This window comes from Melanostigma gelatinosum, assembly GCF_949748355.1.
Source record: "Melanostigma gelatinosum genome assembly, chromosome: 13".
NCBI classification, from domain to species: Eukaryota; Metazoa; Chordata; class Actinopteri; order Perciformes; family Zoarcidae; genus Melanostigma; species Melanostigma gelatinosum.
The window spans coordinates 18,957,658-18,985,185 of record NC_136646.1 but is presented as its reverse complement, the minus strand read 5'-3'; the positions used below and the strand labels follow the sequence as shown (position 1 = coordinate 18,985,185).

The window sequence follows — 27,528 nt, the reverse complement described above, 5'->3', positions numbered from 1 at the left end:
TATGTGTGGGGTGATGATCAGTGTTTTAGTCAGTTGAAAAGACGGTGAAAATAGGTCTTAGACGTTCAGACTCCATTTCAACCAGAAATCAACATTGAAGTCCGGGTTGGTGCTCACTGGGAAGAGCGAAGTTGTTGATGCCTTTTTGGTGTTATCTACAGTGATGCGTATTATCTTAGGCCACGCAGATGTTTTAGCGTCCTTTCAGTTTCCTTTAGATCATGTGATTTGAAAGATTTTTATCTCTCACTCCAGTCAGTTGTAGGCGTGTAGGAGGTTGTTTGTGTTACACATTGAATTCCAGCCTCTCAGGAACCAAGTTACACTGATGTTAAATTACATCTGAAATGATTTCCTGAGAGTCTATGGAGCAGAACCCAACAGCGTTTGGACCCTGGTCAGAGCTGACCAATGCTCAATATGATTGGCCAGTTTGCATTCAAGGAGCGAGTCTTAGCAAGTACCGGTAGTAATTTTTAGGAGACCAGGCTGGATATAAATACTACAGTAACATGCTTGAAGATGAACATAAAAGTTACCCAAAGTACCCTGCACAATACTGTAAAAAAAGATGAGGCACACTTTGTTCATCACTTAAATTATTAGAATTCATATTACAGCAAAGGGAAAGATAGGATTGGAACAATGTCTGATTTAATCTTGACTTTCTGTAATATATGGTCCTGCATATGACGACAACACTGACAGCGATTATTCTCCTGGCTGGTGACTACAAACTATATTTAAAGCATAGTTTGTATTGAATTAGAAGTACAGAAAATACTTTAGGCTAAATTTTGTGTGATAGTTCTGATCTGAATGATTCCACTGTACGCTTCTTAAACACAGTAATGAAAACTTGCATACGAGGCAATTAGTGGTACTGAGTAATTTAGGAATCATTATAATTCTGATGCATTAAATAAATTGTGTTGCTGCTGTTATTTATCATTTATCAACGAGGTCTGTTTGCTTTCCGAAATGAACTAAAAGACAATAAAAAAAGGTCTTTTTTTAACAGTGCAATTGCATTTCAAAGTAAAAATGTGTAATGTATGGAGAGCTGGAGGTGGAGCTATGTTGAACAAAGCCCTATAGGGCGTCAGATGGAGCCACATATCATATATAATGTATGCATATTACCGAATTCAAATGTGTGCAAATTCTACAGGAGCAACGAGACACTATTTGTACATGATAAGTTAAATCCAAATGTTGTGGGTAAACTAGTTCTTACTTCACAAATCATACATGTTAACAATGGTTTGGTTCAGGCATGGCATCTTTCTCACTCTCTAGTCATCCTCCCAAAACACAAATAAGACCGGGTTAGAAAATAAGAGTGGGACAAAAAAACAGGGAAAGAGAGATCAGAGCAGAAAAGCTCTTAATTGCCTTTGGGAGGTTTGGGTGGAAGTGGCCCTCTGGGCAGACCTCTGGTGCAGGCGGCCTCTCACCTCTCACAACCGACACATTGGCTTCAAGCACATTTATACTTTGCCACTTGGATGACTGCAATCAGGTGCAAAAACAAGTTATACAGACATTCATGGCTCCCAGAAGAATGGCTGTTGTGATCGGGACCTTTCCTCTATCGCCAGAATCTTAGCAACTGATAGATAAGCCTTCAGTTTCTGTTGAGTTTATGACCACACGCCTGTAAAACAAAGACATTTCATCTGACTCAGCACTTTGTGTTTAATGACAGGTAGCAAGTGTTAGCATGTTTACACCCATGACTCAAACATGAACATATTATTACGAAGCATTAGTATGTTTGCATTTTCCAGCATGCTAGCATGCTAATGTGAGCATTCAGCACCGCTGTGTACAGACCGGCTAGCATGGCTTTAATCTCTCAGTCTTATGTATCCTCTTGGTAGAAAACCCGGCAACCAACTGCACAAAATTACTACTACCGACTACTAACGACTACAACAGACAGCTGCAAAAAAGTGTTTAGTATGTAACACAGCGTGATATATATATATATATATATATATATATATATATATATATATATATATCATTAGCATTCAAATCATAGGGTGACAGAGTCACACCATGACAGTGAAGATGTCAGGATAGGATAAGTGCCTTTCGGATTATAACTTTGATCGGTATATAAAAGAACGTTGTAGAGCAAGAGAGACTACAGATAAGCGTTGTGATATTACATTCACAGTGAATTTTAAAGTCGCTTGTACACGTAGATGACTTTTTGGCAGGAAGGACAGCGATGCTCCACATCTTGACAGGCCTCAACGCAGAACGGGATACAACAGCAGAGAAAGCACCTGTAGGTGAAAACCAAGAGAATTATGAAATTCCAGTTCATACCCGTTTGTGAAAAAAGGATTTTCTTCATGTACTTTTTATGAGGTAGAAACTACACAGGTTTTTACCCAAAGAGGGTGAGGCCACCACAGACGGCCCAGGTCAACAGGCCGGCAGTGTGCTCTGTGCTGGTGATCACTGACTGCTGGCAGTGAGGGCACACAGTTTGTCCTGGGATGTCATGTAGTGCTGGTGCTACTACCAAGTGAGTCACTGAGGATGAGAAATACACAGCACATACAATTCAGCTTTTATCTCCATATTCTTTAGTCTCCATATTCACTGGTACAAGCTAACTGGAAGTTAGTAGGCAATAACTAATGATTTGTTTTCTTCATGCATTATGTAATAATAACAGTTGTGAGCAGCAAGTCAGACTTTTCTGTTGTTATTTTAGACTTTTCAGTCTTAGACGTCATTACCAGATGTGAGGATGAAATGTACTGACTGCACTGACTCAGCAAGACCAGCAGAGGCTGCCAATAGCACAGCAACTGAAACGTGATCATGACTTTCTCTTTTATTTCTGTCTTTCCACTTCGCCTTTCCTGTAACTTAAGTCATTGAGGCATCCAAAGATAGAGGGTTTCATGGTAAATGCCAGATCAGATTGTTCTCATTGTGTCGTGTGAAACTGTCATTGATGGAAAGGCAGTCACATAAAAAATACTTTAAAATGTACTGTATATCATGTAGATGTGATAATTGCAACACGTCCTTCATGTGAGAAGCCTAAACTTCATATGAGCTGCTCCTTACTCGTCTTCTACAAGCAACACTCAAAATGTGAACGTGCATCAAAAGAAGAAGCAGTGAACAATATCTGCTCTCCGATGTGTGTCCATCAAAGCGTGCTCACTGGTGTGTTTCCTGTGTGTGCAGGGTGTGAACATGCATTCATGAACATCTTCTGAAAAATGCTGCATCTGGGAGCATCATTTACGAAATGAACATCATGCTGTGTTGCAGAAGACGTGACATTAGTGATTGACAGCTGGATTCCGTGGACTCATTTGAAACTTATTTGTGAAACATCAAAAGCAACAGTCTCACCTGTTGTGGCAGGTGCACCCGGGGCCGGAGCATAAGCAATACCTGGTGGATAAATCACAGTTTACCGAAGCAGGAAAGGATGGTTCAGAACAGATATTTCCATAAATCATCTATAACTGGCTTTGCATAAAATACATGTAGGTGCGTATGTAAGTATATATGTTTTGTTTTTGTCATACAGCCAAAGCTTAAAAACAAAGGTCCATTTGTTTTAAAGAAAGAGGTGTGAAATAGTGTTGTTAGGCTGTAGATGGGTAAAATGAACCAGGGGTAACAGTATCAGCTTTTAACTGGGTCGGGCACAGATCTCCCTGATAAACACCAGGTGGAGGCGCTCCAGGAGGGTACATACCTGGCTGTGGCACTGTACCCCCATAGTTCATAGGTGGTCCAGGGTACGGTGGAGTTGATTCATATTGTTTTTCCATCTTCGGAAATCTCTACTGCATATGAGAAATGCGTATTATTATTTTCTTTAGTTGATCAACAGGCTTTAAAAGGTAATAAGCAAAAAGTATGAACTTAGTTATAAATGTAAGACATTGTACGGTATTCTATTGCTGCCACAAAAAAATACAAACATGTGAACACTTTTCATTACATCGTGACATAGTGATGGCTATGTGTGGAAAAGCTTTAATATAGACTGGAGCCAAACTAAATGTTGTATTGTAACCAAGCATGCATCAACAGTTTCATATGTTTGGTTAGAAATGCAGCCAGATACAAGAAAAAAAAAAACATTTTCACAAATGTAGATGAGAGCAAAAGAGGGTTTAGAAGCAAACAGTAACACCTCACACACATTTCCAGTTATAAATATATCTACCAAATGATTTTAAGAAAGATTGAACTGGTTGATTGAGGTCAGATCAGATGTATTGATTTAACTCATGAACAGAAGCAAGAGGAAGTGACTAGACCGCTGTGTACTAACTGACATCTCAAGAGGATCTAGACACTGAACACATTTCACATCCTCTTTACAAGCCACACTACCGTGAACATCCGCAACTGCATTAGTCACTCGACCATCTCCTGAGACAAATATGTGGCTATTTCGTGTGAGTGTTATGTAATCTTATAAGTGGTACTTAAGCATAAATGAGTAAGCAGCATTTTACTGTTGTAGTTGGTCAAGATAGCTAATTGTGATCTAATCTTTGATCTAATGTTAGTAGCAGTTTCATCGATAAGAGTGCATCGTATTTTATAAGATAACCAGATATTTTGTACAATATTTGCCTCTGAAATGTAGAGAGGGCATAAAATGGAAATACTCAAGTACATTACAATTATTTCAAAATTGCACTGAAGCACAGAGTCTAGGTGCACGCCTTGGTGTCTGGCAGGCGGATGGAAGTAATTTGCTAAGTGGGGGAGACGTGGGGCAGAAGTGCTTGTGTTTAAAAGCTCTTTGCATCGATAATGTTGTTTTATACTTGTCCAGATCCATTAGAGCCTCTTCCAGTGAAGGAAACCAACATGCTTTTTTGCTTTATTTTGAGAACAGAAAAAGGCTGCGACGTATCAGTTTCAACAAGCACAGCCAGTCCCTTCCTGGTTCTCATCATCAATCCATCATAAATCCATAAGAGCAACATGAGCCATACACATTAATTCACCACAGCATTGTACTTGTGCCTCGCCCTGTTTTGTTTGGTCAGTGTGTCTGAATAAGCTTCACATGACATATGTATTCACTACCTTCATGTTCTTTGCATCCATTTTTTTATTTTACAGTGGTTGAATAATAATATCAGCTAAATCCACATTCATACACACAGCTGGTAACGTTTACACCATCGCAACAGCAGCAGATAGTTACATAACTACATCATTTTAAAATCAGATTTACCTACCCGTTACTTTCCATTAAAATAAAAGAGAAAGTTACCCACCCTCTCTGTTGGAGCCTGGTACTGAGTGAAGTAGGAAGAATCACGGTGAAGCCAGGGGAGATGGAAGAAGGACAGTGAAAAGTATTTCCTGTTTTTCGAGGGACTATAGTCCCAGCTTCATGCCCCCTCCTACTTTCCGCCCTCCCTTCATGTAACTGGGTGGGTCTAAAGATAATTAACAGAATGAATATGAAAGTGTTTGTTCAATATTGTTCAAATAATGACCAGTACGGCAATAAGCGTTGCGAATACAGAGCTCAGCGAAAGGAGGGTCAGAGAGACGGGTTGTTTGCTGAGAACAAAGTGTTATTTGTTGGCCGAACATAATGCGTCATATCATTGATCTGTCACTGTTACAGTCAGCAGTCCTCGACAAATTTACCAACACATACATTCAGTGCATGAGTAATACTAAACACTGTGACTGAGCCTACTTAAGGTCAAGAGACCAAGACAGTATTTTTTTGGATGAACAGAAAGAAATGTCCCTTTGTTTGTTTGTTTGTAGACTATCAACCAAACTATTGCTGCCTGTAGCCTACCGATTATCTGTTCATGTATTTTCCTGTCCGTTCTGTGGTTTGCTGCTAGCTCAGTCTAATAAGAAACATGTGTGCGAAATAAAATACAAAACCCGCCCCCATTCTTCCCACCAAAACATTTTCCACAACTTTGTTTCCTTTTACAATCCTGTAAAACACCATGTGTACACTCTATCTGCCCTGTTTTTTGTTCATGATAGCATAGGAAATGTCCTACATCTTAGCAATTAATCAACTTTGGATCGTGGAAAAGATGACAAGAGTTCATCAGCAGTGTCTTAGCCCCATACATGCGTGTGTGTTCCATCCGTTAGGGTGACCACCCCACACAGCGTCTTTCGGGTGGCACATCAGGCTGCTGCAACGATCAATGAGGCTGATGCCTTCTCGAGGTGCAAAGCTGGGTGAAGATGGGTGAGTATTCATGGCCACTGCGCAAGAAGGTGAAAAGACACACGACAGACCTGCTGTCTTTCACCACTCTCCAAACACTTCTGCAACAGATGCTGGGGAGATAAATATTTATGTTGGAAGCAGCACAGTATTTGCAAATGCAAGCGGTGAGAGCGTTTCCCTTCTTTACACCGCAGTCGACCCAACTGATGCAACTAGTTAGCCACAACATGACACATTACATCATGCGGATGCTTTAGAGCAGGGATTCCCAAAGTGGGGTGCGCGCACCCCTGGGGGTGCGCGAGCTGCCTCTAGGAGGTGCGCGAGAGGAAAAATGTAATGGCGGTGCAGTCCTGTCTCCTAAAAATTACGTTCCCCCAAAACTAAAATGCATTCTCAATTACGTTTTACCACGAACGTATTTTCTCCCTGATTACGTTTGTGTTTGACGTACAAATACGCTTCTCATCAACATATCTTTGCCATACTCTAGTCTTTATTATTTTTCTGTGATCTGCCTCGCCTCTACCCCGCCACCCACAAGTTATTGACCCGCGGCCTGTTCCGAGGGCTGACAGACCTGACGATCGGGTGCCTCACGGCGGGGACGGCTGGAGACCTCGCGTCCCGGCGCCAACGGGTGAGCGCCCGCCACTCGGAACCATAAAACCAAGTCCCGGATTTCACCCGGGGGACATTCTGGAGGTATTGTGACCGGGTGATGTGCCTCGTTGCTGGGGAGGTATGAGCCGAGAGTGGCGGGGTGTTATGGAGGTATATATTACAACTCGGTGTTGTTCCCGTGCGTGGATGAGCGCATTTCTGCCGGAGACAGGCGGCGTGTTGTGGGAGTATTCTGATCGCGTAATAGGGAGAAGGAGAGGCGGTGGTGGAGAGGGAAACAATGTTAAAGAGATGATGGAATGTATGATTGGAGAGAGAGAAGCGAAAAAGTTGGACGTGATCCCGCGTCCAACAACACTGTCGCGCGCATCGATGCTTTGTCCGAAGACATCCTGGCTACATTAGTCGGTCGCGTGAAGAAGAGTGAGTTTTACTCTCTGCAAGTAGACGAGCCTACAGATGTGGCCAATCTGGCCAATCGTCCGTTACCTTTTCGAAGGCACGGTGCAGGAAGAGTTTTTGTGTTTTTTATCTTGTAAACAAACGCCACGCGCGAGCAAACTGTTCTCTCATTCGTCCGATTTTTATGTGGCTCTGTTGCCTTTTTTTTTTTTAAGGTGTGTGTGTGGGGGGGGGGGGGGGGGTTGGGGGTGCGTGAACCCGGTCGGGATGTAGAAGGGGGTGCGTGGCCTAAAAAGTTTGGGAACCGCTGCTTTAGAGGATAGTGGTGTTGTAACTTTCCACACTGAAACTCCTCTTGTCTTGATGATACCGTGCCTCTCTCTCAGGAAATGTCTTTTGAATCAGTCTTGCCTCCCTCCATGGAGGTGTTGCAGGAACAAGCCAAAGAGTGAAGAAAATGATTGTGCTTCATCGTGGACTCTTGGAGAACTTATTGTGTGTTTTCTGAGGACAGTATCATGGAGGATGACGTTTACTTGTAAGTTATTCTTCCCGATTGAAAGCTTGAAAAGGCTGTGGACGATGGTCGTTTTTTGAGGGATGTACTGGAATGACTATATGAGCAGTGCACTATGGGAAATGCCTTCAAAGTGCCGTCATGATTTTGGTAAACAAGAATGTGAAAGCGTAGGAAGAATAATACAACCCACATCACGAAAGGTCATGGGATCAATTACTTACCCCAGTACCCAGAACGCCCACATTTTTCAGCTGCTTTTTGACACTTCTGTTTTGTTAAACATTGTTTTCAGTTTCAGTACATTGTTCTTTTAAGTGGTATGTTTCAATGCCGAAGGCTCAAGTCTCTGTTCAGGAGGTAGTTTCAGATTGATGGTTGATATTGCTAGACTTCACCAATAACTTAAGTCAACTTGTGTTAAAACCTGAAAGCATTTGCTATTCATCTAACCTCCATAACACGCACAGAAGACAACCAGCTTCACTGTTCTTTTTGAGAAAACACCACTTTACATCAGGTTCACTCTATAATGTGTGTACAGTATTGAGCTGCACAGAAGGCTACCAAAAGAGAGTGCATTTTGCTGTTGGTAACAAACCAAGACTGTTTACTTATATGTTTTTGTATTTGTAATAACAGGTATTTCATTACCTGTTATGTTCACATAACTGCTTTTGTTACAAAAGCACTTTGTTTGTTTTACTAGTTTGAAAACACACATCTAAGCAATATTTCAGCAATTTTCTTACTGAAACTAACTTGAGAAGGAGTTATTTCAGCACTTTGGTTCCACAATACCCTCATTTTAATGTCACTATTTTTTGTACATTTACTAAAACAAGTACAAGTCACATAATACTCAAATCTTGTTAAGATGTACGTATTGTTTTAATTTTACATTGCAAGCACTATCTTACTTACTCTATTCAAGTGCTCTTATTGTTTACCAAAAGACAGCTTGGCATTGTCAATCATTGTCATAAGCCTATTGATGGGTTACTTTAACGTCTTCCTGCTGTAGCAAAAAGAAAACGTGCAGTTTTCTATGCTGTGATTGTGAATAACTTTACATTATACTCAGTTTTTACAAACAACAAAGTCCTCTGTGTGTGCATATATTAGCTACAATTATATTTGCATCCATCACAGGCTATAACATATACGATCATTTTTACAATTGCAATCAGTAAGTAAGTTTGCATTTTTGCCCTGGAATGAAACAGGAAACAAAAGAAAACATTTCGGAAATATGAATGTGACGCAGGCCCAGAAAAGTTATTGATCTCGATCTAGTTCATTGTGGGGCTGCATGCGATATGGAGGGACGTCCATTAGGTGGTCGTGAGTTGTGCACATGACGGACTCTGTGGCTGTTCCAGGTCAATGCAACCTCATTAAGTTCTTCCTAGGAGGCAAATAATATTCAGTCTCAAAGAGTACATAAAAAACGTAGTATTCCTGACCCATGCATTGGCGTAAGCAAGGTATTACAACGGGCCTAGTAACTAACTAGTAATAACTAGTTATGAAAAATACAAACACATCATTGTATCTTCTTGTCAAACGATCAAATAGAGATGTGACATTGAACATATGTTGCAATAATATTTCACAGCTATCAAAATGTCTTTGAAGAACCTAAAAATGAAAAGGGTCTTTTACATCATTATGTCATGCCATTTATTACACAATTCTCTGCACAGAACATAGGCAATGACTGTCCTACACATGGTCATTTGTGGCTCTTAAAAATATTATTGGGCAATCACCTGTGTATGTGTCAATTACCTGTATTGCTTGAAGAAAGCACTGAAGGACCTGTCTGAGAAGTAGCCGTCATCTCTCAGCTTGTCAAATAGGTCCATCCAAAACTGGACACTTCGCAAGATCAGCCACCATCGCTCAAACCATCCAATAACTGCAGCAATATTCAAACTGATTCTCTGTCAGTCACAATTCCATGTAACCAACACTTTTGGTCCATCCATCTGTGACCATGACACTGACCAGATGTTGTTCAACCTCAGCCACATCGGTTTTATTCTTTCTACTCCAGAGCTGCTTCTTGCTGAAAATTCTTTCAAGGGTGCGTTTGCTGAGTACAATCCATGTGCATTTCATGTGTTGTAAAGCCACGTTTAAAGTAGTCTTCAATGTACTCACAGTACATTTATATGTCAAATGTACAGTAACCTGTGAAGAGCTGCTTCACTGTGTTAAATTATCTTATCATTTCGACTTTCTATTTCATAATTTCTGATTATTTGTAAATTTTTAAAAAATGTATCTGTACACCTCTTACAAGATATCTGATAAGTAAATCACCTGAGGGTGTATAATATATACAGAGGGCCTTTACAGCCTGTTGTGTCATAGAGAGCTTGTATCAGTTGTATTGCTGCCTGTTATACAAATTGCTAGTTTATAGTACTCACTTCCCTTGGCACATCCATGTTATTGCAAAACAGTATGAATCATGTAAAGCAAAAGTAGTGGAATAAAAGTTTATCGTAATTCAACATTTGGACAAATACAAATGGAGTGACAATTAATGCAGAGGAGAGCAATATGTCTAAAGTTCAGTTCAGTTCAGTATCTGTTTGATCCTGACATCGTCTCCCACACACTACGTGAGTACACAGGAAAGCACATGACTTTGTCACATGAAGGCCTGATGAAAGTCAGGAGGTGGCTGACGATACCGAGAGGTCACCGGACTATCACAAGGACACTACCCGTCACATCTGGAATGCACTACGCTTCAACAACGCTGACAGGATTAAAGGCGGACGTGGGGAGGAAATCCAGAGAAAATAAATCTGTGTATTTTTCATATATGGCCACTGGAGGTCGGCAGAGTTGCAACATTAATATGTTTAAATCTAGGTTTTGTTTCTTCCTTCACAGAGAGCAGAATGTGGGGTCGTTTAAGGAGGATTCAGCAGGAGGAATACCAGAACACACAGCGTCTCTCATGATGCCACATACAAGAATACTGACAAGTTGCTCTTTATCATGTGTTCCTCTGGATCAGCTGAAGTATCACAGGCTCTTTGTGACTGCTGAAGTTGGGTTTCAGTGTGCTTTACTACATCTTTCCATTTCTTCTGTTGTAGTTTCTGCTATGTATAAGTAGGGTATGAAATAGCATTAAATAGTGATTTGATTAATGGTCGTCACGGTCCAGCAATCACTGTTTGCCTCAATTATGTCACTATTTCATAGTTGTGAAGTAGCCCAGAAACACAACACTATGTCAAGACTGATGTTTTATCAATGGATGCAATACAACAATAATAATAACAACAGGAAAGCAGACCAAGCAGGGAGCATCATCAGTTCATGTCAATTTAATTTATACCAGATCATGGGAGAAAAAGGTGAAACCTGAAAAAGAAGGAGTATCATGAATGCAGCTTTTGGTCGGAGTTATGCAGACAGCTAAACAACTTGTCGTTCATATGACATGTGTGACAACACAAGAGCATGGACGTCATCACCCAGCAGTGGTGAGCTGTACACAGGGGCATGTTGGTCAAAAGGGTCTTGTTGTCCACACACTTGTTGTTGTAACTGTCCTTTAAAAAAAATAGAAGAAGAAGGATGATAAAACATGACTGTAAACACTTTTAAATTGGTATTTATTTTTATAGTACTATGAATCACTTTAAAAAATACTTCGGAAATGTCAAAGAATTCCATTAAATGTGCAATTCATTACAAGCACACCCAAGACTGACTCCCATTTTTACTATTCTCACCTACTGTGGTAATAAGTACAATAGTAAAGGGAGATTCAATGTTGGAATACACTCCGGTTTTGCGATCAGGAGTACTGTAAGACCAAGCCAGAGAAATATTGTGGCAGTTTTCATGGATCCTTGATGGGATGCTGGTCACATTCAGGAAATATATAGTACTGTACTCCGCATTTGGACCCTGGAGGACACAAACCCATTCACCGACAGGTAGATGTCTTTAAGGACAGCCCACAAAAATAGAGATTTTCTGAGCTCTTTCCTCTTTGTCTTTTCAGTGAACTTTCTTATAGAAACCAGACAAATCTGTCTCTCTCCAGCTTGCCATCCGCTTCTTTGTGTCTTCAATTTTTTTAATTCCAGTTTCCTTTCACCGTACCATCTCTATACAAGTGACTGCTAAATAAATGGTGTTCTGAGTGTGAAAGATTAGCGACTGTGGGAGTCGAGGGACAAAGGAGGGACAGAAGAGAGGAGGGGGGCTGAATAACAGGACCATCAATCAACAATACAGTCTGCGGTCCAATAGGAGGTGACAAGAAGAATGTTTTTGTCAGTTTGACACTTGTCAGGGTTTCAAAGAAAGGATGGTGTTAACGGTTAATGTAAAATAATCCACTGTGATAGCAATTTATTGAAAAATCTGTCGAGTCTATTCATTCACATTGTGTTGACTATGATTTCCCAATCGTGGCTTCTATTTTATACACGAACAGTTTTCGGGTTTGTCGCTTAAACAGGTGCACTTGTGAGGGTAACATCACGGCACAACAGCAAAAATATGAGCTGATGCAGCAACAACCTGAGTTTTTTGTTTTTAACCAAACACTCTGTTCACTCTGTCCTCGAACAGCTCCAGCTCCACTTTTACAAAAACACTGAGATGTCCGAGGGGGAAGGCCGCATAATGATGATGGGTCGAGTTTGGCTACTGGGTCGAGTTCAAATCTCAGTTTCATTACCCTGCACGCTTTTCAAGGACTACTGTATGTGGAATGCAGCAATCTCTTAATAATGTCAACGGAAGCAACGTATCTTTCTCTTTATAGACAGCGTCCACTATCAGTATGATACACAATTATCACGAATACAGTGTTTGTTATTCTTTTCATTTGAGCAAACGTTAACAACTGGGGCTACTATTGCAGAGCCCGTCCTGAGCAGGATGATTGCTAGTTAGATAGAATAGCTGCATAAGCTGTGTGTTGTTTTTGTTTTTTACTTATTTAGCCATAAAGGCAACCTGTGTTTTATACTGTACGAGATGACATAAGGAAACAGTGAGTATGCTAATGTGTTGACAAAAGCGGAACACCCAACGGGGAAATGTCTGGCAGTTGAGATTGTGGCATTGCAGAAGTAGTTTAATTGCTCTTATCTAGTTTGTATTATTACTTCTATTCTTATCGTTTTGTCGAAGGAATCATGTGGCAATTTCTTTTTTTCCAAAATAGAGAAAGCATTAAACAGCCATACACACAAATAAATCAGAAATTACAAAAGTCCCTTCAGGTTTTGTCAACCCTTCAATGATTTGTTTTTGTCTGCAGGTAAATCGCTCTTGTAGGACGTGTTTAATTGACATGTCTCCGTCGTATAACCTGACTAAAGCTGTTAATCCGTTTGAGGTAAAGGCCTGATTCAGAACTCCCTTGGACTTATTTCATTTGTTAAAAGGTGTGTGCGCGTGTGTGTGTTCACAGTTGGCAGAAAACTGGTTTTAATTTGGATCAATATAGCTCATATAGTTGATTTGTCCATGTATTAAAAAGCAAAACATATATCCTAATCTTCATCTTCTTTCCTTTGCAGTATCTCACACCTACATTTCAAATCCAGTGGAAGACTAATTCCATCTCCTATTCTGTATTTCTCACATTTTTTACTTTGGCCCAATTCCTCTTAAGCCTCCTGTAACACATTTACAGATTTGAACTATTGATGTGTGGGCAAGCCGCTAAGTTAGCAAACATGATGGATGACAAATACTGTGAAGTGTGTACTGTGTCATAAGGTGCAGTTCCTCTTGATCACAACTGCTGTAAAATATCTGAATTATTTTGTTGACCTTGCACACAACCGATGAGCACACACAGATACTGACCTCCTACACAAACCCTCCGTTGAGCTCATGCACTTGCGCATTAGATGTTTGATTAGCGGCCATTATAGGGAGGGCTGAACGGGTGTGAAGGGAGAGGCCAAAGAATTCACATTCATCTTACTGTCGTCAGCACTAACAGGATGAGAGGTCAGGACTGACCAAAACAAAGGAGCTATTTAAAACAATATAATCATCGAAGAGACAAGTTGGTGAAAAGAGATAATCTCATTGATATCTAGCTCTATCCAGAACCACAGTAAAGTGACCACAGGATTACAACCACCATGGTTACACTGGACATCAGGACGCTGGTGGTGCGGATACTGGAGGTGATCCTCACCTGTATCTCCTTCAGCCTGGTGGCATCAGTGGGCCACAGCACTGCGTCCTTCTGGACGTGGTGCATGTTCACCTGGTGCTTCTGCTTCTGTGTCACCATCATCATCCTAGTCCTGGAACTCACCAGCCTCAGCGCCAAGCTGCCCATCTCCTGGGATGACTTCACGACCGCTTTTGCCATGTTGGCTACTCTAATGGTGTGTGCCCTTTTTTTTCACTCTCTTGATATTTGTCTTTATCTACAGATACTTTTTTTTAATTTACAAATTTGTCGCAGATTATTGGTGAAATACATCAGTGATTCGCCACTGACATTGCTCTTATTGGGAATATTAAAGTCAAGAAGAAAATACATTTCAATCAAAATTTCAAACTAATACACTATATGAGCTTTAGACGACCACAACACACGAGATCTTTTTTTTCCAACCGACATTGTAAACCTAAACGGACGGGTACTCAAGGCAGCCGAATCCACATCAACACAAAATGAAATGATGTAGTGGTTGAGACAATCAAACACTGGTTACAGGTCTGTATTCTTGAGCTTTCATTCGGGTCATGTTGCTTTCTGTACCACTACAATTTTATCAAAAAACAGAATGACTAGAATGGTGCACTCAGAGTGCGGATCTCTCTTAGGTGTGTCTGCAACCTACAGTTAGTCTGCAAGTGTATCACGTGTTGTTTTACTCACACTCTGCACCGCCTCACGGGCGTAACCACCGCACGGAGCATTTATTTCGGCTTGAAATCTATTATTTTCAACAATACGTGTGCAAAAGTCGAGTTGACGCCCAATAAAAGTCACAAAGTCAAACTAACTGCAAGAGAGTAACTTACAGATTGAATCATTTGACACTATATGTTTTACTTCTCTCTCATACAGGTGCTAGCAGCATCCATCATCTATCCCGTCTTCTACACTTGCCCTAGCTGCGGCAGACAGATTGGTGCGAGCGTTACTTCCTGTCTGGCTTTCATCCTGTACGCCGTTGAGGTCGGGCTGCTCCGGGCTAAACCTGGTGAGATAAGTGGATTCATGTCCACAGTCCCAGGCCTCCTCAAGGTTCTGGAGGCCTTCGTGGCCTGCATCATCTTCATCTGCTTGGACTACAACCACTTTTCTAGGTTTCCAGGGCTCCAGTGGTGCGTTGCCGTGTACTCCGTTTGCTTCATTTTTGCCCTGCTCGTCATCGTTTTTACCATCTGCCGCCTTCTGACTCTCTTCCCCGCACCGTTTGACAAAGTCCTGACAGTCTGCAACGCGTTGGCAGTGTTGATGTACATCACCGCTGTGGTCATCTGGCCGTTGTACAGCTTCAAGAACAATCCCAGGCCGAGCAACTGCAAGAATGGGATTACCGGTAGATGTCCCTGGGATAATTTAGTGGTTATCACGTTCATGACGTGTTTTAACCTTGCTGCTTACATCGCTGATACGGTTTACTCTTTTAGGCTGGTGTTCTTTGTCAGCAGAACCTAGGGTGCAAATATGTGTCATATTTCAGCTGTTGGAAGTCCACTGGGACTCAAAGAATGAACACGAGAGCAGGAGAATGATATGTAGAGCATCTCTTGTACAACTTCTGTTGAGCATTTCACTGTTGTCGATTTTTATCAGTTAAGATGATGCATTCTCTGAGAACATGAAACTGTGTCTAATCATTGATGTCGGGAAGATGTAATCCCAATATCTTTGCTCCCCGATTCTCATCTGATCCTTATTAATTATCAAATTTTAAGACGGCATTGATATGACCGGACCCATCTCAGTTGAGTGCATATTGTTGTTGATCTCTGAAATATGAATGAAATACAATAAAAGTTTGGATTTATAGTGCATGCTTACATGTGGTGTGTCACTATTATTCGGTTGTTTCAACACTTAAATAAATAAATTACGATCATGAACGAATAACTCTTAAATGAGCAATATGTTTGAATACTCAGTTTAAAGGTTAAACAGTTACAGTGGGACCGCTCCTATCCTTCTCAAAGTGTGTTTGCAAAAGTGTGTCAAAGTGTGCATACCGTGAAACACACAGCAGCTGCAGGTTTCAATCTCACAGCTCCCCTCCCGCTATGCTGCTCTGAACAAACCTCTTACTGTCAAAAATGTATTCACCCCTCTGTGTTGCCATGTTTAACGAGGAAAGGAAACAGAGTCGAGGTGGTTCTCATGTCCGTAAGTTTAGCCTCCCTCGAACAACATAACAAAAGCAAGTGAGTAATTGGTCAGGATTAAAGCCTGGTTTGCTAATCGTAGCGATAACGTGGGAGGTTACTCACATAACCTTTGACCAGTCCGCACTCTAAAAAGTCAAAATGGAGACTCAAGAGTAGATATTATAATGATATTGTAAACACAAATAAAGGGAGCGAAAAAGAACCAGAGGATCAAGGTAAGACAGAGGAGATGGTATCATAAAATACATAAAATGTTTCTGGGATTTTAATGTTTTGTTAAACTTTTTTCCTCTTTGGTGCAATGAATAAAAAGAGAGTTTTCATAGAACGTTTTGCTTTTGGTAAACACTGATGTTATGAATCACAATACATTACAATACTAAAATAAAACATCATCGTGTAGTTTCTTGTCAATTTGGTGTGAATGTAGATTTGCCTCTTTTTTTAAGTCTATTAAAGAGCTAACTTTTTTTTTAACCAACCTGAAGTATAATCTTTGAACCATAAAATCCATAAGAATCCATTCTGTAAACTCTCCAATTTGTCCCAGAGCAATAAATCAAGTGAACTCCAGGTTAGGATTGGAGAGATGTTGCGTAGGATGTGACCCGCACGCCTCGTCATTGTGCTGGAGAACATGCACTGGGGACCAGAGTCCAACGTGTGTGTCTTGAGGGGAACATGATAACACTCAACAAGCATCCAATCCGTGGCGTGAAACAGCCATAAACTGCGCAGATAAGCCTGTGATGATCTGCTTCAATACACACAACCACAGCTTCAGTTTCAAAGAACACACCTGTTCGAGGCTCTATACATGGATGTCTTCGGCAGGATCTGGTTTGGAAAACATGGCCTTGATGCACTGAGTACAATCAACTGACTTTGGAAACAACATTTTTTTTTTCTTTTACATCAAACGGACTCATCCTGTCCAGTCATGATTGGCGTGGACTTACGGGCGCTCACCCAGCCTGTGGGCATAATGCGAATAATGGCGACCATCCTCACCTGTATGTCTTTTAGCCTGGTGGCAACAGTGGGGCACATCTCATCTCCCTACTGGGCGTGGTGCATGTTCACCTGGTGCTTCTGCTTCTTCTTCACCCTTCTTATTCTCATCCTGGAGTTCACAACTGTCAATGCCAAACTACCTTTCGCCTGGGATGACTTCACCACTGCCCTTGCCATGCTAGCGAGCCTCATGTGCCTCTCTGCCGCCATAATGTACCCCGTCTTTTTCACCTGCAGTACCTGCCACCGCCAGATCGGTGCCTCCGTGGTGTCCTGGGTCTGCTTCGGGGTTTACGCAGGCGAGGTGGCTTTAACTCGCCTTCGTCCGAGTGGGCAGAACAGCGGGTTCCTCTCCTCGTTGCCCGGCATCATGAAGATGCTGGAGGCGTTCCTCGCCTGTCTCGTCTTCACGTCCCTGGAGAATAGCCAGTTCTCCGGCTCCCCAGAACTGCAGTGGTGCGTGGCCGTGTACTGCTTGTGCTTCATCTTCGCCATCCTCATCATCCTGCTCTCCACTGGACGGCTGACCTCTTTTTTTCCATTCCCCTTTGACAAGCTTGTGATCGTCTATAACATTTTGGCAGCAGTGATGTATCTGACAGCCGTGGTGATCTGGCCACTGTATAGTTTCCGCGGCAATAAGAGACCCAGTAGCTGTGGCCTCATCTGTCCCTGGGACAAACTGGTGGTGGTCACCTTCATGACGATCATCAACGTCGTTGTTTACACCCTGGACACTGCCTACTCTATACGCCTTGTGTTCTGTGTTAGTGACCAGTGAGCTGCTGCTTATCAAAACCAACATGAACTGAGAACAATTTGAGTCCTGGGTTTGAATTATTGGGAACAGAAACAGATTTTTGAGCCATTGTGTAAACATTAATTTAGTTGATGCTGAATGCAATATATATATATATATATCTTGTTCTAATGCTGTTCACCAAGTGTTCACAAAGATGAATGACTGCAATAATAAAATGATAGGAGCCCAGTACACCATTGAAAAAGAAGTAGCGTTAGTTAATAATTAAAATTGTAGTATCACTGTTGTAACAATAAAAATAGCCTGGTAGAACTTTGGATCCTGATACACAAAGAGTATTCAAACAGTGGAGGTAATAATACAGAGCTCACATTTCAGTTTATTATCGTGTCATAGTCAAATCATGTGTGTTTTCACTTTCATGCTCGTCATCTCGTCATTTGGGGATGCAGCAACTTGCTGATTTAAGGTGTAGTTTGACATTTTGGGGAATATTCATATTAAATTAGGTACCACTCTCATATCTGTACAGTAAATAAGTCAGGAAGTTACTGCACCTGGCCAAGACATATAGTCTGAGCTCAGCATTGCTGGCGGATGATGTTACCTTCTACAGAGCCAGGCTGTAGCTGTTAGTCCTTCTTTCCAGTCTTTACGCTGAACTAAGCTAACCGGCAGTGGGTGGTAGCTTTGTGTTTATCATAAAGACATAAGAGTGGTATTGATTTTCTTTTCTAAACACTGTCTTGTGGTGTTTTTTTGCAATAAAGTAATTGCCAACTGATACAGAACTAATCAATGTATGTGAATGTATGAACACTGACAGGCAAACAGAGCATCCAATGAAAGATAAGATGGGAAGAGAAGGAACAAGAGAGAGAAACACAAGGACAGAAGAATTTATAAGATAGAAGCTGAGACAGCGAGAGATTTACAGACTTTGGAAGCATGTGTGGGAAAAGTGAAAAAGAAAATCCTTTAATCAACAAGCAGCTGCAGCATATGGAGTTGGATTTGTTGCAAGGTGTTATCTTTCTTTTTTTCTTATTTAGCTTCTTTTCTTCCTCCGTGATGTGGCAGACGGGGATGGAGATCTAAAAAAGAGTGTGACGTTAATTCATTCTTTTCTTTTTTTTCACCAATTGGAACCTGAAAGGGACATCACCCAAACCTCACTTGTAATCCCGCAGCTATTGTGCTCCCTGGCACACCAATCTGTGTGAGTGAACTCAAGTCAAAAGGAGCAACTGAAGCGTGGAAATTCTGCTTTTCTTCTCATGTCAGTCTGTCAGAAAGACGTTTAGGTCAGTAGTCTAGATCCGTCAGACATGTTGGCAAAGTGCAGAGCGCAGAGTCTGCTTTGATTTGGAGAACAGAAGGGACAAAATAATAATAAATAATAGCTTTACATTATTAAATTGCGCTGTATCATTAAAAATTGCAATTCACAGATGGGGACCATTTGCGCCAATAAAACAAGCCTATTGCGTCCATTACGTTAGCTTTGGGCCAATGGACATATTGTGTCAACACAATTGTGACACGCAGCAATAAGTTAATTATTTTTAAGTGGAAGAATTTAGTGACAGTCAGATTTAGATTGTTAAGTTCAAGGATCTGGATTTACTAGGACTATTTCGCTCCCGTTTATTTTACTATTTTATTTACTATTGAAATGTTGGCTATAAATGCCGTAAAGATGAGTCCAAATGCAATTTGATTAACATCTTCCTCTGTTTAAAGGTACATAAGTGGTATTAGCGTGCAATCAAATTGCAAATTGACCCACAGTGACACTAATAAAGGATTATCTCATTTTATCTTGACATGATTCATATTGAAATGTGTTTCTGTTTGTCACTATGAAACAGGTCTGAAGTATTAAGGTTGAAAAGTTTCATAATACCTGTACTCTTAGCATCTAAGAGTATAAATGGTAGTAAGCTCTTAATCAGTGTTATGATTTTCGGGGGCCCTTGGAAAATGGGAAATGTCCCTGGCATCAAAAAAGCTTGAGATAAGACAGAGGGTGTACTTCATATTGTTTCACTTCAGGTGAAAAATTCTACATCAAACGTAACTGTGTCACCCATAGAGTGCCATGTCAAACTGGGCTGCAGATACAGGACAGATAGAAGAGTGAGATTTCTGCTAAAAGCGGATATCCACTTTAGAAATGACATCCAAGACTCAACAATGGGAAGTAATGTCAATAGAAGGAGATGCCGTAAGAATCAATGACATTCCTTCAACCTCCTCTCACTCCGTGATCTGAGGAGAGTAAAACTCTGGTAAAAAAGGAAAATGATTGACTATTATCAATAGAAACAAGACTTGTGGTTCTGACATCAAGTGTATAAATAATGGTAATTCCTGTAAAGCAGTTCTGCAAGAACTTAGAACTATATTTGAAGTCCCACATTTAGCATTTATCAGCAGTATGTTAATACATATTTAATAAATGGTTAATAATATATAATGTAGTTGTACGCAGCTACAAAGACATTTTCAAAGTGTCTTTTAATGTACAGTACGTGAGCAACGTCTCTGAAAACATTTTATATTGTTACATGTGTTTTACTAAATTATCAGGTTAATATATTCAAATCAACTCAAATCATGTTTTACCTCTAACTTGTTATTGACTGGCAAAATTCTACTTGTCTTACGCTACTCAGACTAGGACAAATGCAATGCCTCTGAAGTTCACAATGCAGTGCTCACTGAGCTACAAGCAAGTACAGCTGGGATCCAGGATGTTTCCATCCATTTCAAGGACATGAGAAATAAGACAATAAGTAACACACTTTCCTCAGTTCATTTACATCCATTTTCTAATGAAAGTGAATGTACATGGCTGATTTTATGTAAAGAAGAAACCTGACTAAATCACTCAACTTACGTTCGCAAGAACAAACATGATACATTGCCGTACGTCAGGTTCTTTAATATCATATTAGCCAAATAGCCTCAGACTCTGAAGAAAATGAGCATTTCCTTCTCATGCTCCAAAAATAACGTGGATGCCCTTTGGGACAATCATGGCTCTCCCCTCAGATTGCAGCTAAATTGGGCTTGTGGTGCAGTACTTTTAAAGTTAAATTTAAAATTTAAATCACTGTATACTTTACACTAAATGTAATCAGTAAACAGTACAGTATGCAATCCACAGTTTATTAACACATGACCCTGAAATCTGAGCGGCCTTTCCACATCCTTGTCTAGCTGCATGCTGCGATCCACTAAGGTGAGCTCACCATATAATCACAGTTGTAAGCGTAGGAGTCACTCAGTCATTTTCATCTTTTAATAACCTTCAATTCAACTGAGCAGCAATCATAGGAGGAGACTGTGAAAATGAATCACCACCAATTAGTTGGCAGTACTTCAAGAGCGTCAAGGGAAGAAATCAATACGCCTTATATTACAAGCTATACATGACCCACCTGGTAACCCAGATATTAATCAGACAAACCTTTTAGGGCCAGAAATTCTGAAGATTTGAGGACAGACAGATTTTAATCCTTGAGCTCTGCAAAATGTTTGCTTACCTTTGGGATGAGAGTTTGTGTACAGTATAGTAATACACAAGTGCCACTTCACTCTATTTTCTGGTTTCGTTGACAATTACTTTCAAATGTTTCTCTAACACACACACACACACACACACACACACACACACACACACACTTAATGTCTGGAGTGGTTGTTTTGAGCTTCCACTTTCTGCAGGCAGGGGTTAAATGCAGGCTGACACTGTCACTTCCGCAATGTTGCATAAATGCTTAATGATATGTCTTTTTTTGGAAAATCCCTCCCTCATCAACCCAGTCCTGGCAAGTTATAATAATAATTGTCAAATCGGTTTAATTTAGAAATAAAATATAGCCTTTCGGTCTTCCCTAATTAACTACTCTCATTTGTCCCTCAGGGGGAAGTAGACAGGGCTTTGTTGTTATGAATATTAAGTTCTGCAAACTATTAGCACAATGGAAAAAGAATCATGAATATACACCCAAATGCCTTCAAACTGTGGATTTGTATAGCCTCTAAGAATGGCTTTGAATGAGTGATTTTCTGTTTGGATTTTTTTTTTTGTAGTCTTCAAATTCGGGGAAACGTTTCCTGGAACATATTTATTACATATTGTCTTCAGGTTTTAAGATAGTGCTTCAAACTTTTTCATCAACTCAATTTTCCTTTAAAACTTTTGAATTTAATGAATAAACTCAGAGGTAAACAGCAGTATTGCTTTGCAGTTAAGTCGCAGTAATATACCTGGAAATTCGAGTCTCTTTTGTATCGTAAACTAGAATCAGTGGGGAAAAAATACATCTTTTATCCGAAAATATTTTAGTGTTTACCTTCAGTCAGCAGTCGATGGAAAAAAACAATCTTTATGCAAATCAACAGAGATTTCACTCAGATCATGAGCTTACAGAGACAGCTCCGCTCAATTAAAGCTGAGGAGTGTATTTTTCTCTAAAGCATCACAACCATGAATAGAAACTGTCCCGCTGGTTTCATCCTTTTTGTTGTATTCTACAGCATGTATAGGCCATATAAGAAAATAATATTGCTCTAACACTCTCTTTTGAGCTTAAAGGCGATTTCCTCTTTGAACAGCCCAGATATATGTTGGCTTATTTTCAAGAAATGAACAATTATTTCAAATCATCAACAATCAAATCACACAGTAACTCAAGTATTTTACATGTGGGAGTTAATCTCCATAGAACACTATGTTAAAATGTCCAACTTTACAGAATAAATAAACATGTTCACACCAAAAAATGTTTTGGTCTCTATAGCTAATATCCTCAGTCGTGACATCTGTTCGAGGGGCTGCATTTTTATAATATTCACCCATTTATAATGTGTTGAGGATTAAAATGAGCCATAATTGAGGGCGTTGCCACTTTAAGAGAAAGGTGGGTGCCCTCTCAGGTCGCTGTATCTTCTGCTGCGTCCCCCGCTCCCGCCCTTTGCTCCACCGATACTCCACCTCTTTGCCCATTTTATAATAAGCCAGGAATTAGGTTGTCGCTGCCAAGATGGCCACGGCCGGAGTCACCAGCTTCACAACAGCTCCTCAGAAACCTATGGTTGACGTCATGAGACCACGTCCATATTTTATACAGACTACGCTCCCTGCATGGCAAGTCCAAGACTTTCCTTGGACTTGCAACTGTCCTGATGATTGATGCAGAAAATAAACATTAAGCAAATAAGCAGCCTTGTTGGTTGGCCCCATTAAAAGCTATTTTCAGACATCCCGGGGCCAACATTACAAAATGTAATTAAAACTGCATTAAAAGGATATTAATTGAATGTACCATGATACAAAAAGACCACATGGAGACGTAAAACTCATAAAGGCTTTAAAAACCTGCCGATGGACGCTGTGTATCAATAAGCTTTTCCAAAAGGTCGGCTCATTCTGAACAAATTGAACATACAAGCAGCACAGAGACGGATTGATTGTTCGTATATTCTATGAATACTGACTCGTTCATCTTCTGACCTAAACACACAGCGTCAGCCACAGAGTCGCCACTCTGGACATGATCTCATTTATCTCATTCACAATAATAAAAAGTACGAAACAAGTGCTCTGATTACTGGACTGAACATTCGGGATATATTCTCCATGTACTATTGGTGGTCACTTTTCTGTAACACACGTTTCGGAAGAGAAGTATGACACAAAACAGCAGTAGTTTATAAGGAAACAATTCACTGCACCTCAGATTTACCTGTAAATATAACAGATATATTTGGTAACTTTGATCTTTTAAAACTAACAAAAATCTCCAGCAACCCTTTATGTTCTGCATTGTAGTGATTGCATGTGTGCGCTGTATTTCTGCACTCAGCTGGTGTTTGTACTTGCCATCACGTGGTGAACATGTTCGCTTTTTCTTTCAATTAGTTTAGATGAAACAAACTTAAGCGAGGACATTGGATCACTGCAGCAAATGTAACAATGTAAACACACTAACAGAATATGAAATAAGCAACACAAGACAAGGACAACTTGGGGACACAAGGAATTGGAAAAATAGCATTAACTGCTGCATCTGGCATTTTTAAAAAGGAAGAAAAGTGTACCATCTACAGACACGGTGGCGGGTCCATGGTTTATCAGATATCCATGAGTAGTCTGCAGGCATCTGGTGGACAGGTGAAGTACAACGTCGGAGAGGCCCGGGATGGAGGGTATGGCTAAAAAGATGGCCGGGGAGGCAGAAGGAGCAGGAATATGCAGAAGTGAGGCAAACAGTGTGAGACTGGGAGCTCAGTGTTATTCATTAGCTTCTAGTTACTGTCCCCTTTAGTCTGGTTTAACACGTTTACGGCTGGTGCTTCTTCTGTAATGCCAACAGCTTTTGTTGACATCCATACAGTTACAAAAATAAACCGTTTTACAATTTGGACAGACACCTGAAAATTTGGTGGGCATGGTCGAAATAGTTTTTGTTTGGCGTCGTCGTTAACCTTGAAAATGAGAGCTGGTATTGGATTGGAAAAAATGCATGTGTAAATGAGCCATGTAGTTATCGTGGAAGTGCCACTACGCACCGCTGTCACTGCAGGGCAAGCCTCTATACACGGCTGTGTGACTGTGTTGACTTATACACTCACAAATCTCATACATCTACCCATTTGGTCTGGTTAGGACCAAACAGGGCCAATAAATAACACGTCATCAACTCCCTATGTCACTTTTCCATTCCTCTCTCAGTCTCTCACACGCAGTGGGAACAAATAAGTTCGTATCACTTCATGATGCACTGCTCTATATATGAAGAAAACAAAAAAAGGGGCTGCAATGTGTACTTTTTCAACAAAACCCGGTGTTGTGCTGTGAGGTGATTACAACCACATGGGTGGGACTTTCCCATCCAAAGGCGGGGTGATGCTTTCCACATAAATAGTCGCGGTGCGTCGAGGCACTTCAATGAATCTGTGAGAGACACCTCGTCAGCTGAGCGACGCATTTCTTCCTGCGCAGGATTTCCCTCAAACTCAAGCTGTGCGTAAAATCCTGGAAGATGTTGCTTTTTGCGCCTCTGTAAATGGACATCTGAGCGTGCCGACACCAAGAAAATGCCTCAAGATGAAAAGTCAAGTGTGAGGTGGTTTTTCTTTCAAGCGGCCAGGGAAAAGAGCGAGAGAGTTGGGAGAGAGGGAGACGCGCATCACGCCATCCGATAGTGGAGAGGATAAGGCGCACAGGAGCGCACAGGTAAGTTGAATCCAATCTCCGAATGGCACGGCATTTCAAATAAAATGTTTATGAAATTAAATTCATTTGAATTCCCAGTTTAAATAGTTTTCCTAACAGTATTACACGTGTGTTTGGAAAACTGTTATGAGCCTCAAAACGTTTATTTTTCAAACTAAGATGATTTAATAAGCCGAGCATCTCATGACTTGGGGCTACAGCTATTATAGTTTGGTGGACAATAATGTCAAGCCCCATGCAGCCTAAAGGGGACAGGGGCTTCAAGTGTTTGTTTTCTCAACAACATGCTGCGGGCTGCGCGTCACTCCCGTGTTTTGAAGCGCGGTTCAGTGAATCTTTACGTCACACCATTTATTTGTGCAACACATTTCCACAGCCTCAGGTGTCAACGTCTGACAACTGTTATAGGGTAATTATTATTTTAGGTCACCCGCAAGGCACCAGGTAAGGACATATAGATGCAGTTTCACAAAGACATGATGAAATGAATTATGGTAGGGTGCCAATTGGCCATTGTTCTAGTTTCAGACTATATGTTAATGCATTATACTACATTCATATATATTGGAGACACCTTCAACAACCTTGAGACCCAACACAAAATATGATACGGGGTTCAGGTTGGTGCTCTTCAATCAATAGACAATTCTCACAGATTACATAAAATTAAATAAAAAAGTTAAGATGTCCTCATTAAATGAATCAACATCCAGTACAATTGTGAGGTACTTGTACTTGGGTATAGTTTAATTATACTTCTACTCCACTACATTTCAGAGTTGGTGTTACTTAGCAGACGATACAAAATATAAATCAAGTAACAAATTGGAATATATTGTTATTGATTAAGTTACCCTGCATATGAAGTAATTTAAATTAGCTCCCCCATTACCAGCTGCAACAGTGATAATGCATCTTTATTATACTTTTGTATTTTACCTACATGAAATGCAGGAACAATGACTGTGTTCAGCTCAACATGCAAGCATGCAGGCAACTTACCAAATAACTTGCTGAACATGTTTGGCCCCAAAATCCACTTAATGTAACATTACCACTGTGGTGCTCTTGCTTAGGTAGAGAGGGTTATCCTCATGTGTCCCATGGAATAATTTGCCGTAGCCTATTATTTACTATACAGCCGATATTAAACTTTATTTATAGCACTGTTCAAAACACTGTTACAAAGCGCTTTACAATGGAAAAAAATACACAGAAAATCACAGAAAAGCAATTAAAAAATGTGTTTGGTTTGCAAAAGTGATTTAAAAAGATGAGACAGAGTGTGCAGTCCTGATCTCCTCAGGTCATTTCACAAATTAGGAGCTGTGGGAGCAAAGGCTCTGTCACCTTCACGCATGAATTATCCAAGGATCTCAGGTGCGTAAAGGGGCACAGGGCAATAAGAGATCTGATAAATAACTTGGGGCAAGGACTCTCAGGGTAATCAATAATATCTTAAAATCAATTTTGAAAGCAACAAGTAGCCAGTGTAAGGAAGCCAGGATTGGTGAGATGTGTTTGTCGGAGTCTAAATCTTAGCAGCAGAGTCTTGGATGAGCTGGAGACTGTGTGATATTTGGGTGATCTTGACCTATGGACAATGTCTCTATCTTAACAGCATTGAGCTGCAGCACATTTTGTGATATCCTAGCAGATGTCATTTAAGGCGGTTTCGCAGTTGACAGTGTCGATGGTTGTTTCTAGAGTCACAGTTTAATAAATAGTTGGGAAATGGAAACTAATATTATGACCATGCTTTGAGAGGGAGCATATAAATGGAAAAGAGAACTGGACCCAGCACAGATCCCACAGCATGACCTATTAGAGATACCAAAGCAGAAACACCTGCCTTTTAATCATTGCGGAGCAGAGCCACTGATACCGACCCAGATCTCAAGACGGTCCAAGAGGATATCATGGTCAATAGTATCTAATGCTGAGCTTAAATCCAAGAAAACAAGTATAGAGTTATGGCCAGCATCAGCTGACAGCAATAAGTCATTTACGACCCCTAAAACGAGCGGTTAAAAATATTCAGTTCGAATAAAATCCCTTTCTAAATCTTAGCTAACAATGGGAGCTAAAATGATCAAGAGCCGAAGAATCAAGATATAGCCTTTTTAAAAGTGGTTGAACAAGAGCAATTTTTACATCATGATAATTTAAACGAATGAATCACGGATCCCCTGGCAGAGTGCCACAGACACCACTTTGAGAAAAATGCTTGCGCTCCTTAATATTGTAGGTATTTTGTTTCTGCCGCATGATGGACATCTAATCTAACTGCAGTGACAGTGTTGAAACGCGTATGTCATCTTCTTCTAAAGTGCAAC

The 27,528-nt window shown here is 40.6% G+C and overlaps 3 protein-coding genes across 3 annotated transcripts; 2 read left to right on the top strand and 1 right to left on the bottom strand.

Moving 5' to 3' along the window:
• Positions 1-1,971: 1,971 nt before the first annotated feature.
• Positions 1,972-5,441, bottom strand: LOC306786591 (LITAF domain-containing protein-like). The gene is made up of 5 exons (XM_079281407.1): positions 5,292-5,441; positions 3,743-3,833; positions 3,391-3,432; positions 2,406-2,550; positions 1,972-2,297 (listed from the first exon to the last, which is right to left on the bottom strand). Exons 2-5 carry the CDS (start codon positions 3,816-3,818, stop codon positions 2,192-2,194), a joined length of 369 nt encoding a protein of 122 aa, XP_079137533.1. The 5' UTR covers positions 3,819-3,833; positions 5,292-5,441; the 3' UTR covers positions 1,972-2,191.
• An 8,480-nt stretch (positions 5,442-13,921) lies between these two features.
• On the top strand, positions 13,922-15,462 carry LOC306786437 (myeloid-associated differentiation marker homolog; the record flags this gene model as incomplete). The annotated part of the gene is made up of 2 exons (XM_079281212.1): positions 13,922-14,173; positions 14,866-15,462. The coding sequence occupies 2 exons, from the start codon at positions 13,922-13,924 to the stop codon at positions 15,460-15,462; spliced, it is 849 nt and encodes a 282-aa protein (XP_079137338.1).
• Positions 15,463-17,106: 1,644 nt separating this feature from the next.
• On the top strand, positions 17,107-17,961 carry LOC306786436 (myeloid-associated differentiation marker-like; the record flags this gene model as incomplete). The annotated part of the gene is made up of 1 exon (XM_079281211.1): positions 17,107-17,961. One exon carries the CDS (start codon positions 17,107-17,109, stop codon positions 17,959-17,961), a length of 855 nt encoding a protein of 284 aa, XP_079137337.1.
• Between the last annotated feature and the right edge of the window lie 9,567 nt (positions 17,962-27,528).